The 16,502-nt window shown below is 34.0% G+C and overlaps 1 protein-coding gene across 1 annotated transcript in view; it reads left to right on the forward strand.

Moving 5' to 3' along the window:
• Nucleotides 1-480: 480 nt before the first annotated feature.
• The window catches only part of LOC137408001 (uncharacterized), a 76,401-nt gene continuing 60,379 nt past the window's right edge, over nt 481-16,502 (forward strand). The window contains exons 1-7 of the mRNA XM_068094391.1: nt 481-486; nt 1,997-2,093; nt 5,241-5,329; nt 6,197-6,284; nt 7,311-7,372; nt 8,874-8,949; nt 10,123-10,211. Coding sequence (XP_067950492.1) covers nt 2,030-2,093; nt 5,241-5,329; nt 6,197-6,284; nt 7,311-7,372; nt 8,874-8,949; nt 10,123-10,211 — 468 coding nt within the window. The 5' untranslated portion in view covers nt 481-486; nt 1,997-2,029. The remainder of the gene's footprint in view (nt 487-1,996; nt 2,094-5,240; nt 5,330-6,196; nt 6,285-7,310; nt 7,373-8,873; nt 8,950-10,122; nt 10,212-16,502) is intronic.

Genomic DNA, 16,502 nt, shown 5'->3' on the forward strand with positions numbered 1-16,502 from the left:
CTTTTGTGGTGCTGAGGTTGGTAAAGTTACAGTCAAACAAGTTGGAATTTTCAAGGAATTCTGAGTATGGTGATATCTGTGATGATGTGATGATGATTTCCATTCTGGCGTCTAGGCTTGGAAATTCCCCAACAAATTTACACGAAGGTTTTTACTTTTTCCTAATGCACGAGGATGAGATTTTCCTACTGTAGTGCCTCAACAAATCACTAACATTTCAAAACTACAGATCTATTTTTAGCATTGAAACTGGTAAAATGTAAAAAAATATTTGTAGATTTTTGTTTTTTGTGTTTGTTTGCATTTTAAGCAAAATCAAGATATTATAAAAAATGGTCATTTTAAAATTTGGTCACGGGATTTCCATGTTCGGGTGCTTACAATATGACAGGTCGAAAAGCAGTGACCCGTAGTGAAGGGCCTCCTCCTGTGATCAGCTGAGCTCAGCTTCATTGATGGTGACTGTGAGGTAACGAGTGAGCACGAGTGAGTAAATTATTGTAATTTTAATTTATTAATTTAATTACTGAAACTGCTAACTAGCAGTAATACAAAAACTTCTAAAACGAGTTTTATAAATGTGACTCTTCATTAAAATATCAACACTTATAAAATCGTAACTCAAGAAGTCTGGTGCATTAACCATGGACTATTATAATTAGGGAACATCTACTCTAAACTACTGACTGTTGTACAGAGTTTATACTCCTAACTACTGACTGTTGTACAGAGTTTATACTCCTAACTACTGACTGTTGTACAGAGTTTGTACTCCTTACTACTGACTAGTGTACAGAGTTTATACTCCTAACTACTGACTGTTGTACAGAGTTTATACTCCTAACTACTGACTGTTGTACAGAGTTTGTACTACTGACTACTGACTAGTGTACAGAGTTTGTTCTCCTAACTACTGACTGTTGTACAGAGCTTGTACTCCTAACTACTGACTGTTGTACATAGTTTATAATCCTAACTACTGACTTGTGTACAGAGTTTATACTCCTAACTACTGACTAGTGTACAGAGCTTATACTCCTAACTACTGACTAGTGTACAGAGTTTATACTCCTAACTACTGACTAGTGTACAGAGTTTATACTCCTAACTACTGACTGTTGTACAGAGTTTATACTCCTAACTACTGACTGTTGTACAGAGTTTGTACTCCTTACTACTGACTAGTGTACAGAGTTTATACTCCTAACTACTGACTGTTGTACAGAGTTTATACTCCTAACTACTGACTGTTGTACAGAGTTTATACTCCTAACTACTGACTGTTGTACAGAGTTTGTACTACTGACTACTGACTAGTGTACAGAGTTTGTTCTCCTAACTACTGACTGTTGTACAGAGCTTGTACTCCTAACTACTGACTGTTGTACATAGTTTATAATTCTAACTACTGACTTGTGTACAGAGTTTATACTCCTAACTACTGACTAGTGTACAGAGCTTATACTCCTAACTACTGACTAGTGTACAGAGTTTATACTCCTAACTACTGACTAGTGTACAGAGTTTATACTCTTAACTACTGACTGTTGTACAGAGTTTATACTCCTAACTACTGACTGTTGTACAGAGTTTATACTACTAACTACTGACTAGTGTACAGAGTTTATACTCCTAACTACTGACTGTTGTACAGAGCTTGTACTCCTAACTACTGACTGTTGTACAGAGTTTATACTCCTAACTACTGACTGTTGTACAGAGTTTATACTCTCAACTACTGACTGCTGTACAGAGTTTATACTCTCAACTACTGACTAGTATACAGAGCATGTACTCCTAACTACTGACTAGTGTACAGAGTTTATACTCTCAACTACTGACTAGTGTACAGAGTTTATACTCTCAACTACTGACTAGTGTGCAGAGTTTGTACTTCTAATTACTGACTAGTGTATAGAGTCTGTACTTCTAACTACTGACTTATGTACGAAGATTGCATTCTTTACTACAAGCTAGTACATGTCTTGTCTTGCAGAGGCACTCATCAGCAGGACACATTTCAGCAAAAATGGGAATGCAAATGTCAACGCCAATTGGAAATCAATTGACAGGAAGAAAGAAGAAGCATTCAGGTTTGAATTTTTTACTCTTGTGCATGGTTAGATTTATAGGAATTATTGCATCATTCATCACATGGCCAGTAGGAGTTGGTGGAGTGTCTTCAATAATAGTAGCTGCAATGCTATGTTAATGTCGGAATAAGATAGCTCCTGTATGCTCTAGACTCTAGAGCGATGAGCTATACCTATGATCTTAGGGGGAGCAGTCCTCAAAGGTATAGTATAATGTCTGCTTAGTTTACAACAAGTAAAGGTTGTGCATGTTTTTAAAAGTCAGTGTTGTACAAACAATGACTCTGTGATGTTGACTGGACATGTCTGAGTACTCACATGACTGGCAAGGCCAATGGCAAGGTCAAAATGGCTTGCCAGTTTAATTCGTAACACGATTACTTATGTAAACTTATTTGACAGCTTGTCGCATAATTTATTTCGAGGAAACACTGATTTCCTACTTTATTTTATAATACAAATGTTTATATATAGATATGTATATAGATATATCTATATGTCTTACATTTATATGCATAAATAGGAGAGTTTGTTTGTCAAATTTCCAGTTATACGAATAAAATCAAGGAACAAAAAACCCACTTCGCATCGGATGGGAGCTCCAAACCATCGGTATCGCAGACACTACACTAGGTATCACTAACCACTACGCTATGCTGCCACCTTACTATACTATGGAACAATTGTGAACATACTAATCACACTTTCCATTTTCAATTGCCAATCTTTGATTGGCTACTACTAGAATGCTTGAAGATCATGATTGCGTGAAAGATCATGAGACATAACGATTATAGGTCCAATTATTCCAATGGCTGCGTGGCTTGGTGGTAGTTGGTTTGGCTTCAAATCCATGCATCTGCCAAATGTAGAGGTTTGATTCCTGAAGGTGCAATCTTTTTCCCAACTGTTTTAGATGTCGTTGGACAGACGATCCTCTTATTATAGTGACAACTAACTGAACACCCGGTCCTGCATGGGTAATAAAAAACAGCTAATAAACAGTGACATGTAATGTAGTTGCCATTGACTATGTTGCCTAGTTTACTAATTAGCCAATGGCAAAGTTAGAAAATTGTCTAATTTGAGTACTGCAAGTTAGTAACTTAAGCTTGCTTATATATTTAAACTTACTATAATAATATCTGCGAAAGTCGTGAGCCGTGAAGCCCAGCTACTGGCTGGGATGCACAGCCGGGAGCTGTGCATGACAGGTGGGATGTGATGCACAGCTGTGTCCTGTCACTCGTTCTGTCACATTCGGTGACCCATAGCCCAGCTTATGCGGTGCTATGCATCACATGAGCTGGGCTATGCATCACACCACGTCGTTATACATACTTTAACTGATGATGTTATCAGGATGTGCATACCTAATCTGTTGTATCGTAAGTAGCCTGTGGTCGTTACTGAATGGAACATCTGCTTGCAGGCCTGGAGGTTCTGGATTTAAATCCAGTGCGAAGCAGACTTTTCGCTCCAATATAAAACATTCATAAAATGAAAAAGATTTCCTCGAATATAAAAATAAAAAATCAAGTACATGAATAAAAAACTACAAATGACAACCAATTTATTATATATATTCAGACTAGCTTAAGTTACTCAAATTCATTAGGTTAAGAAACTCAGCTAGCAGCAACTACATTACCTGCCATTGTTCATAAGCTATTTTAATTCTTGAGTAAACGTGTAGCATACAAAGGAAGAAATATTTTTCAACAATCCGTTTTATCTATGGCTCTAGCTTTTTCATATTTAAATTATTCATTGACTGGATGCACACAGAAATAAGCAAATACCTTTATTTAAAAGTGAGAATGGTAAATGCTGTATATGTTGAGTGAAAATAAATTATTTATGCAAATCTTTATTATTATCTGTGCAATGCAGGACATTCAACTAGTATATATATACATATACTAGTTGAATGTCCGGAAAGTGGAAATTTATATATAAATTAATAAAGAATTAGATAGTGTATTTATCTTTTTCCAGCGCATCATATATATGTAAATATACATATATATGTAAATATGCATATATGTATATATACATATATGCATATATACCACCAAGCCACGCAGCCATTGGAATAATTGGACCTATAATCGTTATGTCTCATGATCTTTCACATATACATATATATACATATATGTATATATGTATATATACATATATATACATATATATGTATATGTATATATATATATATATATATATATATATATATATATATATATATATATATATACACGTATATATATATATCTGTATATATATATATATGATGCGCTTAATGGACAAATGAATTTGGTAATTCAACGTAAAAGTGAATTAAATTGTTAGTTTTATTTTAAAACACAATTCCTTTAGAGACACAAACCGGAAACTGGTTGCAGATACAAAACCTATCAGAATATGAGCTACATATATATGTCAATTTAGGTAAGACTTGTGCTTTGACTTGAGCTTAAAAAGGGTTATCTTGTCTTAAATTGTAAAATTACTGATGTCAACTTGTAGGGTAGTGTTTCCTCATTCAAATAGTATATAATACAGCAACCAATTTTAGAGCCACTGGGAATAAAAGTTTTTTTTGTTTGTTAACGTTGAGGTTTGTATTTATTTGTTTATTTAAGAGCTGCAAATGTCATTATTTACATTCATCTCAATAGATTTTAAAATTTTGCCACAAAACCGATGAATGTGTACATACTGCATGTAATCACCTCTTACCGGAGGTCACCAACTTTTACACTAGCAACCTTAGCAAGAAACTTCAAAAATCTTTAGTTTCAAAGGTTTCCAATTTTCAAATTTCTTAGGCTACAAGATGCATATTTTTTAAAAGATTTTTATTATACAGATTATATTTATATTATATTTATATTATACTTATATTATATTTATATTGTACTTATATCGTACTTATATTATACTTGTATTATATTTATATTATATTTATATTATTTTTATATTGTATTCATGTTATATTTATATTATATTTATATTATGGTAGAAAAACTCGGTAACCTGCTGCTTGTGTTTTGATTGCTTTTATTTTGCGATTTATATTTTTTTATTTTATAAGGTAAAGTATAGCTCAATTAATTTAAAGTGTTTCTATTATGTTCATTGTTTTAGATTACCAAGGCAAAGACTGGGCTCATATTAAAAATAAATCAAAGCATTACAGAACGAAATCTAAAAACAAGAAAGAGAGTGATGAATTGGTAAATATAACAGTGGCACTTATCTTCATCTTGTGAGGTGCAAGAAACTCGTTACTTTGTTGTATTTTGTTGAATCACTGCGGTTCTATAGCTTAAATGGGTATGAGGTTGCTTCCACTCCAAATCATAAAAGCGGTAAAATTCAAACGCATTCGAAAGCATTCGTGTATTGCTTTGCTAATTAATTGTTAATGCTGTAATCGAGTCATTATTAGTATGGTTTTTTGAACACTTTTCTACTGATCTTTTTCTGTTATGGGTTTGTAAAGATCAAGAATGTCAAATAGTGGCATTCAAATAAAAGAGGCATTTAAATAGAAGTGGGGTTCAAAAGCAGTGGCGTTCAATTAAAGGATGGGGCTCTATTTTTCAAACATTCCTCATAGTGGCGCTCAAATAGAGGTGGCATTCAAATGAAGGAAGCGTTTAAATACAGGTTATACGGTATATAGTGTAATTCCGAATCGTTGAAACGGTAGGGTTTGAATTGGTCGGCAGCAGACAACTCCGAACAAATTTGAACTATGGAAAAAGTGAATTAGTTAACGATTAATGTCAGTGGATAAAAATAATCCATGTTTATTCTTGAGTTTTAGCATCTTGATAAAATAAAACTACATTTTGTTGAAAGGAAGAACTAATTAATATTTACTTTATATAAATGTTGTTCATTTCATTAAATTCTACAAACTTGCAGTTTCAATATGATACTCAATTCAAATGGAGTTGTGCTATTCTAAATGCTTTTGGCGGCAGATGGAAAGTTGCTAACACGGTCTAGGATCAGGGGACCTGCTTGTGTTTACAATGTCAAGCTTCAAAGGGTTGAAGTCAGTTTTAACATCTTAAACACCAATTTTTTTACAGGTGCCAAGGGTCTCACCCACCTATGCCAATGAAGGCACATATGATGGTGAATGGTCAAGTGACAGTGATGTGGAAGACTATGTAGAAAGTATGACTATCTTATCTTGCATCAGATGTTTTTGGAGAAAACCTGATTGGTTTCCTGGAATAGTAAAGTATTACGTAAAACAAAAAAAGAGATTTGTTTAGAGCAGTTGTTCTAAATCTTGCACTGAACCCAAAGTTTTATGCGCGATTTCATCGCAATCTTGTTTATTGCCAAACAAAACATAAATTTTCTATGCAAGAAGCAAGTGCAGAGAATGTCTGCACTTTAACATCTCCGCGTTCAAAGAACAAAACCAAAACAGTGCATGAACTCAAAGCAAACTTCATATATTTTTATTGAGACATGACTCTGCAAATCAGTATGACTACTGCGGTTGCCTTTGAGAGACTACTTATGTGTCTTTACATCTGCGCCGAAATATCTGAGCCTCATTGTTGAATAATTTTACCAGCTTATTATCTACCAGATAATTTGACCAGTCATTTGATTGAAAGCATCAAACTTGGGCTTGGTACAATTTGTACAAATAAAACATTTTAACCGCGATCAAGTTTTGTTGATTTTAATCTTAAAACATCCCGGCAGTCATATCACCTCAAACAACAAAAACAATTTCAAATCATAGAAGAATATCGATACTTTCTGATAGAATCTATTATAATTTTGTGTATGTATACATATTTAATGATAGCAACTCTGAGAGAGACAGACAAAACTGTCACATCATGTCACATGCTCTGCGTGTAGAAAAGGTTCCACTTTAAAAAAGATATCCTTCTCATAATTGACCTGTCTTTTACTTCTGGTGCAAACTTTTGAGTGGCTCTAATTGAATGGCAAGTAAGAGCTGGTGCTTGTCGCCATCTATAATCTGTTATCATTTCGCTAGGTAAGTCATGACGACGCTATATTAAGCACTATTCACGCCTATCAGACTCTTGGTCAAGCAGTCATTAATCACAGCTTTGTTTATTGTTTAAGGATGGCTGCATACGCGCACCAATTTATTTCCCTGTTGGCTCGACAGGCACAGTCATAGTTATTGCCCTGTATTATTTCTTATAGATGGTGAAATTGATGCTATAGCAAGAGCTAGAGTGACGATAGATCAGACAGTAGAGAATACGGTAAAGCCTTATCTAAAATAATGCCCAGGCAGTCTGCTGCACACGGGCTAGCCGGGTCACGCACTCAAGGATTTTTGCCACGCACACGCAAAACACAAACAACAGGGTAGACCCACTAATCGCGGTTTTCCGCACGAATATTCAAAAATACTAACAGATGTCAATTCTATCGGCCAAACACAACCTTCTAATTGGTGAGCAACCTATTAATAAATCCGAATACCTCATATAAAATAGGCCAACCAAGTTACATAATGGTTAATACCCATTTTTTCTCTGGAAATATACCTGCCTGCGGCTTTTGGCCAAGAATAACCAGGGTTCATTATACACCAAAGTGTATCTTACGGGTTCCGGAGGTAGCCCGTTCTGTCTATTAAGTTTGGGCCTCCATATAAGCACCCTTTCCCGAATAGAGGCTACAATGTAAGCTAATCACAACACAGTTTAACAACCATACAATACCCACGTGCTAGTTGTAGTAGTAGAGTGGTAGTTCATTTGCGTGATCATGATTTATTCAACACGTCAATTTGATTGGCTTAAAAATAGTTTAAGTTTTGGCACGGGAGCAATGGACCCACCCGATAATGTTAGATAACGGACTACCTCCGGAACCCGTAAGAGACATTTTGGTGTATAGTGAACCCTGGTTATTCTTGGCCAAAAACCGCAGGCAGGTATATTTCCAGAGAAAAATGGGTATTAACCATTATGTAACTATTTTATATGAGGTATTCGACTACATTAATAGGTTGCTCATCCATTAGTAGGTTGTCTTTAGCCGATAAAATTGACATCTGTTAGTATTTTTGAATATTCGTGCCGAAGACCGCGATTAGTGGGTCTACTCTGTTGTTTGTGTTTTGCGTGTGCGTGGCGGAAATCCTTGAGTGCGTGACCCGGCTAGTCCGTGTTGCTGCATCTCGCTAGGGATTGTCAAGTGTAATAGCTATGTGCACAATTATTCTAAGCATAGTAACTGCGTTAACGCTGCGTCAATTTTATCTTTGACACATTCTGGCAATCAGATCACCTCAAACATCAAAAACCATCGCAAATGATTGAAAAATACACACAGTTTCTTATAAAATCTACTAAAATGTTCTGTAAGTTCATTTTCAACTCAGGTAGACCAACATGCGCACAAGTTTTTTTCTAAATGCTGTGCAAACACACGAGTACCTGATACCAATGAGATTGTATATTTATCACTGATAAATAATACACATGACTTCTGACATGATTTTTAAACAGGTCTGGAATGTTTTTTCTTGTGAGCATTTTTCAATCATTATACGACAGAGTTGTGAGTCATTTTTGAGTTATTTCCTGCTATTTTCTGCTATTTTATTTATGAAAGCCATTGCTCATCCAGCATGAGGAACATAACAAGGAACTAAACTTCATGTAGCATAGTTAGTAGAGTCAACTTGGCAGATGATAGGGGCTGGGCGTAATGACCCCTAAAATACTGTATTCTGGTATCTGGTAATTTTAGACAACTGATGGAAACACAGGTGATAATAACCAGTATGAAAGGGCTGACGACGAGAATTATGCTATTACATGTACATGTAAGTTTGTTCATATTTCCACTTTTAAAACAAAGAACTGTAACAAAGCTTCAAGTTACCTTTTTGTATTGGTGATACATAAACTCTGTATTCATGAAATTAACCCACTGGTCTCTAGTTAAAAACAGGTTTCATACACTAGCTAGTAGTTAAGAATAATACAAGCATTCTATACCAGCATGGAGTTTGTAGTTAGAGCACTGTATATGAATGAGTAACCAGAGTTGCAAGCATTCTAGTCAGTAGTTAAGAGTATATGCTCTGTACACTGGTCTCTAGTAGGAGTACAAGCTCTGTACAGTTGACTGTAGTTAGGAGTACAAACTCTATACACTAGCCAGTAGTTATGAGTACAAGCTCTGTACACCAGTCAGTAGTTAGGAGTGCAAGCAGTGTACACTAGTCAGCAGTTAGGAGTACAAGCTCTGTACACTAGTCAGTAGTTAGGAGTACAAGCTCTGTACACTAGTCAGTAGTTAGGAATACAAACTCTGTAAACTAGTCAGTAGTTAGGAGTATAAACTCTATACATTAGTCAGTAGTTAGGAGTACAAGCTCTGTACACTAGTCAGTAGTTAGGAGTACAAGCTCTGTACACTGACCTGTAGTTAGGAATACAAACTCTTTACACTAGTCAGTAGTCAGTAGTTAGGAGTATAAACTCTATACACTAGTCAGTTGTTAGGAGTACAAACTCTGTACACTAGTCAATAGTTAGGAGTACAAACTCTGTACACTAGTCAGTAGTTAGGAGTATAAACTCTATACACTAGTCAGTGGCACGTAGTTAGGAGTATAAACTCTATACACTAGTCAGTTGTTAGGAGTACAAATTCTGTACACTAGTCAGTAGTTAGGAGTACAAGCTCTGTACACTAGTCAGTAGTTAGGAGTATAAACTCTGTACACTAGTCAGTAGTACGAGCTCTGTACACTGCTCAGTAGTTAGGTTACTACTTTGGTTGGTTAGTTTGAGGTTACTATTGGAATCTTTGTTTAAATATTTTTGTGTATGTACAACACATATATAGAATATATATCACATCTTTTTATATTATTTATTGTATGATATTGTGTTTATACAATGTATTTTATGCAACTTGTTCTGCTTCTATGTTATGTCTCACCATGAGCTTTTGTAAATGCGTAATTGACAAATATTAATACTTTCAGATGAAGACCATATATACAGTCCAATGGTTTGGACTCAGCCATGCCAGCCTAGCTCTGTTGGCTATGGCTCTTCTACAGAAGGGCTAGAGGTACATGTTTAACTTGTACAAGATTATCAAATAAAACTTATAGTAATAATCTATATAATGAAAATGTAATAAAACAGTTTGTTTGTAGTAGCTGTCTACTATATTTTTGGCATTTTATATATGTATATATTAGGGCAAACCAGTTAGGAACGGTTACACCTGTAAAAGGGTATGAACCATCAATAGAGTTGTGTTGTCATCAGATTCACTGCTGTACAATCAGTGACTTGGCAAATTCTCCAACTGAAATGTTTTTTATAGAATGCTGAAGAAGACAGGCTGAGTGCTCATTCCGCCTCAGAAAGTGATCGCCGTTCTACTGCATCTCAAGGTATTGTAAAATAGTTTACCACTAGCCAATCACTTTTACAAGACATAGAAACGTAACACTTGCTTAGTGTTCTGAATGTGTAAAAGAATCTGTTGGTTTTGAAAAAACAGCGCTGTCAAATCAATCTAGGTGTGTTTCAGATTTACTTTAAATTATTGTAAATAATGTTTTTTTGTTTTGCTAAATGCTTCAGTGACAAATTAATCTGGTTGTTAAGCACCCCTGTAGCTTGCAGATTTGTTAAAGTAAGTTGATATGCTTAGAAACAGAAGGTGTTTATAAGTACTTTTCAGAATCTAAAGTAATGACAATCTCAAACTACTTGTTTACAGTATATGCATTACATATTTTCTGACAAATTAAAATTCTTACAGATGTTGTTCTCAGATCTGAGTACAGCCTTGATGATTTTGGTTACTACAACCAGGTAAATCATCGTCATTCATAAATATATAGTTTCAATTTTAGCTATAAACTAGATGAATGATAACGATATATATATATATATATATATATATATATCTCAGTGTTTGTTTTGTGTACACCTTAAAAATTAGAAATGAATTTTCTGTGCAAGAACTTTTTATTCCTTGTGTAATGCTCGGTATTCATCTAGTATATAAGTAAATTGTTTTGGTTTTACACTAATACTTTATTTTTCTTGTTTTAATACACATTAGATCATTATAAGTTAATGCACATCAATTATATCAGTACTTTTATTATATATTTCAGTACTTCAGAGTCTTGGCTTTTGAATGGGCCTATATTCAATACACAAAGAATAATAGAACTATGAAAAACAGGGTGTCAAAAGTATGTCCTGCAATAAAAAACACTTGGTTGTGGTTCCCACAATGTGATGTCATAATTAGCATTTAGTCTTAGGTCGTTGATCCTTTTCGCTGCAATTGTGGCTGCGCTTTTCTGTGACAATCGGTGCTCATAAACTCAGAAAGCGCTAATAATAAACTAGGATTCTAAATAATTAACAATGCCCGGGGATCGTGCTGAAGCCCAACCAATACAAACACATGTTCTGGGTTAATAGATTGCCGATGATTGTTATAGTTTGCTTTTTTTATCATTTCGTTCATTTTAAACATTTATAGTAATTATTATCCCATCATTTTATATGTTTGATATATTTTTAGAACCATAAGTTGTGGAAGCAGTTGCTGTTGTAGTAGTATTATTATCTGAAGAATTTGTATCGCTTTTCATTTTGCTTTCTAAACATGATTATGCTTCAATAAATATACTGTCATTGATAAAGGTAAGGAAATCACATCGATTAAATTGTGACCTGCAGTGGCGTGGCCCTAGGAAAATATGTAAATTGCACTCTCGCGAGATCACGCAATGCTTGAAACTAATTAGTCTCAGTCGTGCCCCTCAACATCGCAATAAAAAGAGAAGGCTAGTGCATAATATCATCGGGAAAACATAGTATGGTGCTTGGAATCTGAGCTATTTATCATAGAAATAATCTGTACATGGAAAGCTAATGACACTGATTCCTTTGTCATTTTTATTGGTTCTCTGGAGTTGTCCTGCCATTGCCTGCCACTAGCGTCATTAAAGTAGTTGATAATTAAGCGGTAAGAGCACACAACACCGAATATAAAAATTGTGACGTCATAATTTGCGAGCCTATACCATTGAACATTTTTGTGATAGAGCTCTGGGGAAATCTTAAAAACACCCACCAATTTCTGTCTCACCATGTCAAACAATGGCTCATTTGAAAGCCAAGATATTGATGAACCTGAATAAGTTAAAACAGTACTGATATATTTGATGTGCTTTAAGTATTTTTGAAGCACAAACTATGTTTAGATAGCTTTGATGCCCACAATTGTGCTTCTATTATATTCAGCATTCACATCAAAAAGCTATAAACAATCCACATGAGAAAACTAAAGAAAGAAATTCCCTTGGGGAAACTACAGGAAGGAGCGAAGAAGCCATCTCTGATATGAACTACATCAATGATCCAGTAAAACTAGGTCAGAATGATTAATACAACTAGTAGTTTTACCAAAACTCAATTCTACAGTAATATTGTGACCTAATTTTAATTCTTATCCAATTTTCTGAGTTCCCAGTTGAGTGATATGAATGTATTACAATGAACTTTTTGCAAAACTCAATGTTACTATACAAAAACTTGACTGGCATACCTAATCTTATTTAATTAATTGCATTGTTGCAGACTTGCTCTCATCTCCCATCTTGGTAACTTCACATTAGAGCTTGATTTGCTTAAAAACCGAGTTAACTTGTACTGTATAATGCTTTAGTGTGAGGTTCAGTTTCGTGTTGAGTTGCTTGCAAATTTAACAATGACTAATCATGACATTATCTTATCATTTCATTAGTTATTATTAAAAATATATACCCTGTTCATTCTTATGCTATAATATTATTGAGATTTAAACCTCTGTAAGTATTTTTAATAAGTTCAAAAACCATTTAAAACCAGTTTAACCAGTTTAAAAGTTTTTTTTCTAGGCTTTGCTAGCTCATATTAAAATAATTGTATTATATTTTTTGCTTCATTAGAACCTATTATCAATTGTTTCTAATCTAAATGTTTAGGTTCATGCCTCCCAAAAGTGCCCAAGCCCGCTGTTCGATCCGCTACTGATGAGTTACCTGTAATTGGGAATTTGTTCTATGACTCACCCGCAAGCAGGCCTCTTTTTGGAAGTAAGTCATGATGGAGAGTTTGATTAAATTTACTTTTTTTTGTTATTAAATTTAGCACTTCAATAGTTTTGACATCATCTACTAAAACTTAGATAACAACCAGTATACTCTGACACAGCTATTAGCAGTCTAATAGATGTCTTAGATGCTACGCTGTTATGTTGGTAAATCTAATATTCAGTTTCTATTTTATAATTCATGTTTGATATTATCACCATTTGCTTTTTTATTTAGTATAATATTTTGATTATACTCGTATTTATTAAAATCGGATATGTATAGTATTTTTTCATTTAGTTGCCTCAATAAAAATCTTTCACTAATACCAGAATTCTGTGTACTGAATAAATTCAGATATGGAGGCGATGTACTACTCAGTCAAAAGCTTCTGAAAGTACATTTTCTGTTAGTAGTAATTACATTGCTGGGTCTCATTTTAGCAAGTGTAGGCAGAGATTTGGCCAAGTTGCAGTTGAACACTGATAGTTATGTCATCGTGCCATTCTCCATTGAAACCTCCGTTGGAGAGTTCTGTACAATGATGTCCGAGGATTATGGTGGCCGAGCCCGCATAATAGACACAGGTAAAAAAACTTGAAAGTGCTTGAAACTCAAAAGCACATTTAAAACTTGCCTCTGTAATTATAACTCGCTAATCGGGTCAGCTATGCCAATGCGTTATAGTGGTTGTTTTGTAACTTTATCCAAAGCAAAACTCGGTGAGTTTGCTAACTGGCATTCCTATATTCCTAGGAGGATGTTACCGCGCTCTTTTAAAGGGTCCTGTAAAAGTGTTCTTTGCTGGATTTTACTTGTTATTATTCTTGAAATTGCTTTTCAAATTACTAACTCCACGTGCCTCCAGTTGCAGCTCCAGACATAAATCCGCAATGTATAAATATGTATACATCCTCATTAGGTTTATAAGCCCCTCAAGTCAAACTTAAACATTGGTCATAAAATTGTTTGCAAGGAAATATATCTGGTAGTGCTCAGGTGACAAATACAATTAGAATATCTAGTTTTTATTCTTTTATTCCAATAATTAAAAAAATAAATAAAACAAAGATATAAATAATCAGTCCTTATCTCTAATATTTTGAGGCTGTAGAAGGTGGTTGATTAGCTCAGCTGCCTAGAGTGTCAGTCTAGTAAACAAAGTGTAATGGGTTTAAAGCCAAAGATACTGGTCAATGTTTTAGTCATCTCATTATGATCATATTTAAAATAATTTTCATTTACAGAAACTTGTTTGTTGGCCATAACACTCCTAACAAATAGTACACCCAATTGTCTTATAAACTTAAAACCTGAAAAGTAGCAGAGAAAACCATATGCAAATTTTAGACAGGCTGTTGAATTAGAAGTTAGCTTCCATAGAGAACATAGAGAAAATAAAACCAAAGATGTATATAGAAAATAAGTATTAGATATTATCAGGCACACCTATGGATTGTATCGGAACCCTATCTGACCTACGACAGACCTGATAGCAGCAGATGAACTCATCAAAATATAAAAATATTATAAAGTAGGCCTAATATATTTCATATATTATGTATAGATATTATATAATACATGTACATAATATTTGGACATTTCAAGTTTTTAAATCTAGTCTGGAAATACAGAGCAAAATTATAATGATAAAAAATATAAATAAAAATATAAAGATTTTATAAATTTGTAAGCTACAAGGATACTTACTACAATATTTAATAGATAGAAAACCTTGCTTGATTGCACCGACATGCATGAAAAATTGAATTTTTGCATAATCCACTAGCCCACTCATGCTTGCTGCCTATGCAACATTCAAAGATTAACTAACAGTATTTTAAAATTTTAATTTATAACAATATAATCATAATATTTCAGTATTCATCAATACTTTATGTACTGTCAAAACAGTCATATGGCTACCCTAGATCACCAACAATTATAACACAAAGTCATAGCAGATTCCGCAAATACCAAACACGCGCGCGCCATATTTATACATCTCGCAATTAGTTGTTGATCGGTGGTTATAAAATTGCAACAATCGGCTTGTAGGTATCATCTTGTAGAGTGCTCTAGCAGAAAATTCATTACACAACTAAGAAATTAAACCAACTTTCCATAAAAGTTAGCTATTCTAAAAAGCCATGTTTAAAAATATATTTGCGCAGGCTCTGGTTTTATGAAGAAGAAATTTGAATGGGTAACATTTAAATAATTTAGTTCAAAACATGAGCTATTTTAATATACCCTAATTGTATTGCATCCCACTTGTTTTCTGTCAATACTTTTGCAAAGATCATGAATCTTTCTTTTCATTTCCATAACTTGAAAGTGTTGCTAAAACCCGATATACCGTAAAACCTTTATTTGAACGCCATGGGGCTCTATTTTAAAACCATTTTCTAAAATGCCACTTTATTAGAAGTGACGTTCAAATAAAGGGTGGCATTGTATTTTTCAAACACCTCGTCAGATTGTTGAGAAGATAAATTTAACTCTTGCACCGGCGAATCCGAATACCACCCATATTTTGCACTCTTTTTTGGGCGGTGTGACATTAACTCTTTTGGAGGCAAGTAATTTGCTAACTTACTTCCAACTTGTCATAAACTTTTTAAATAAATATGCACGAGGAAGCTGATACATGTCTTTATCTGCTGATATTTATTGCTTGTAATTAACCTACGATGATCTTATAGCCTGCCTTGCCATTTTTTGAAACCTCTAAGTATTTCATTTCATTTTAAATTTGAAAGTGTATTTTCATTTTATAACTATATTTAACAAGATTGCATGAAAGCTCATTGAGTTCATCGACATGTTCGCTATAATTTAATTTAATAATGATATGTTTAATACAGTTTGCAGCCAAACTTGGCTTTTTATGTGCAATAAAACAGGAATTTTCAGCCTCGACCCATTGTGAGCTCAGTTCTGATTACCCAATCATGCGATCAAACAATATGTTACAAATATGTAAATTTATAAGTTTTATAATAATGATAATAATTTATCAAATGCTACAAACATATATTCAAAGACAAGTGACTTAAACAAACGATAATTATAATACATGCGGAAATAAAAATTAACATTTTAAAACAAATATTTACAATTTTAAAACAAAAATATTAGCATTGTTTGCTTGGCCAGTTGCTTTCTGATTGTTCCTTTTGCTTGAAACCATTTCCTATTCTTTTGGCTATTCCACACCTTTCAGTGTTTTTTTGACCTTAGCTCTTCTT

This window comes from Watersipora subatra, chromosome 11, assembly GCF_963576615.1.
Source record: "Watersipora subatra chromosome 11, tzWatSuba1.1, whole genome shotgun sequence".
In the NCBI taxonomy this organism is placed as follows: Eukaryota; Metazoa; Bryozoa; class Gymnolaemata; order Cheilostomatida; family Watersiporidae; genus Watersipora; species Watersipora subatra.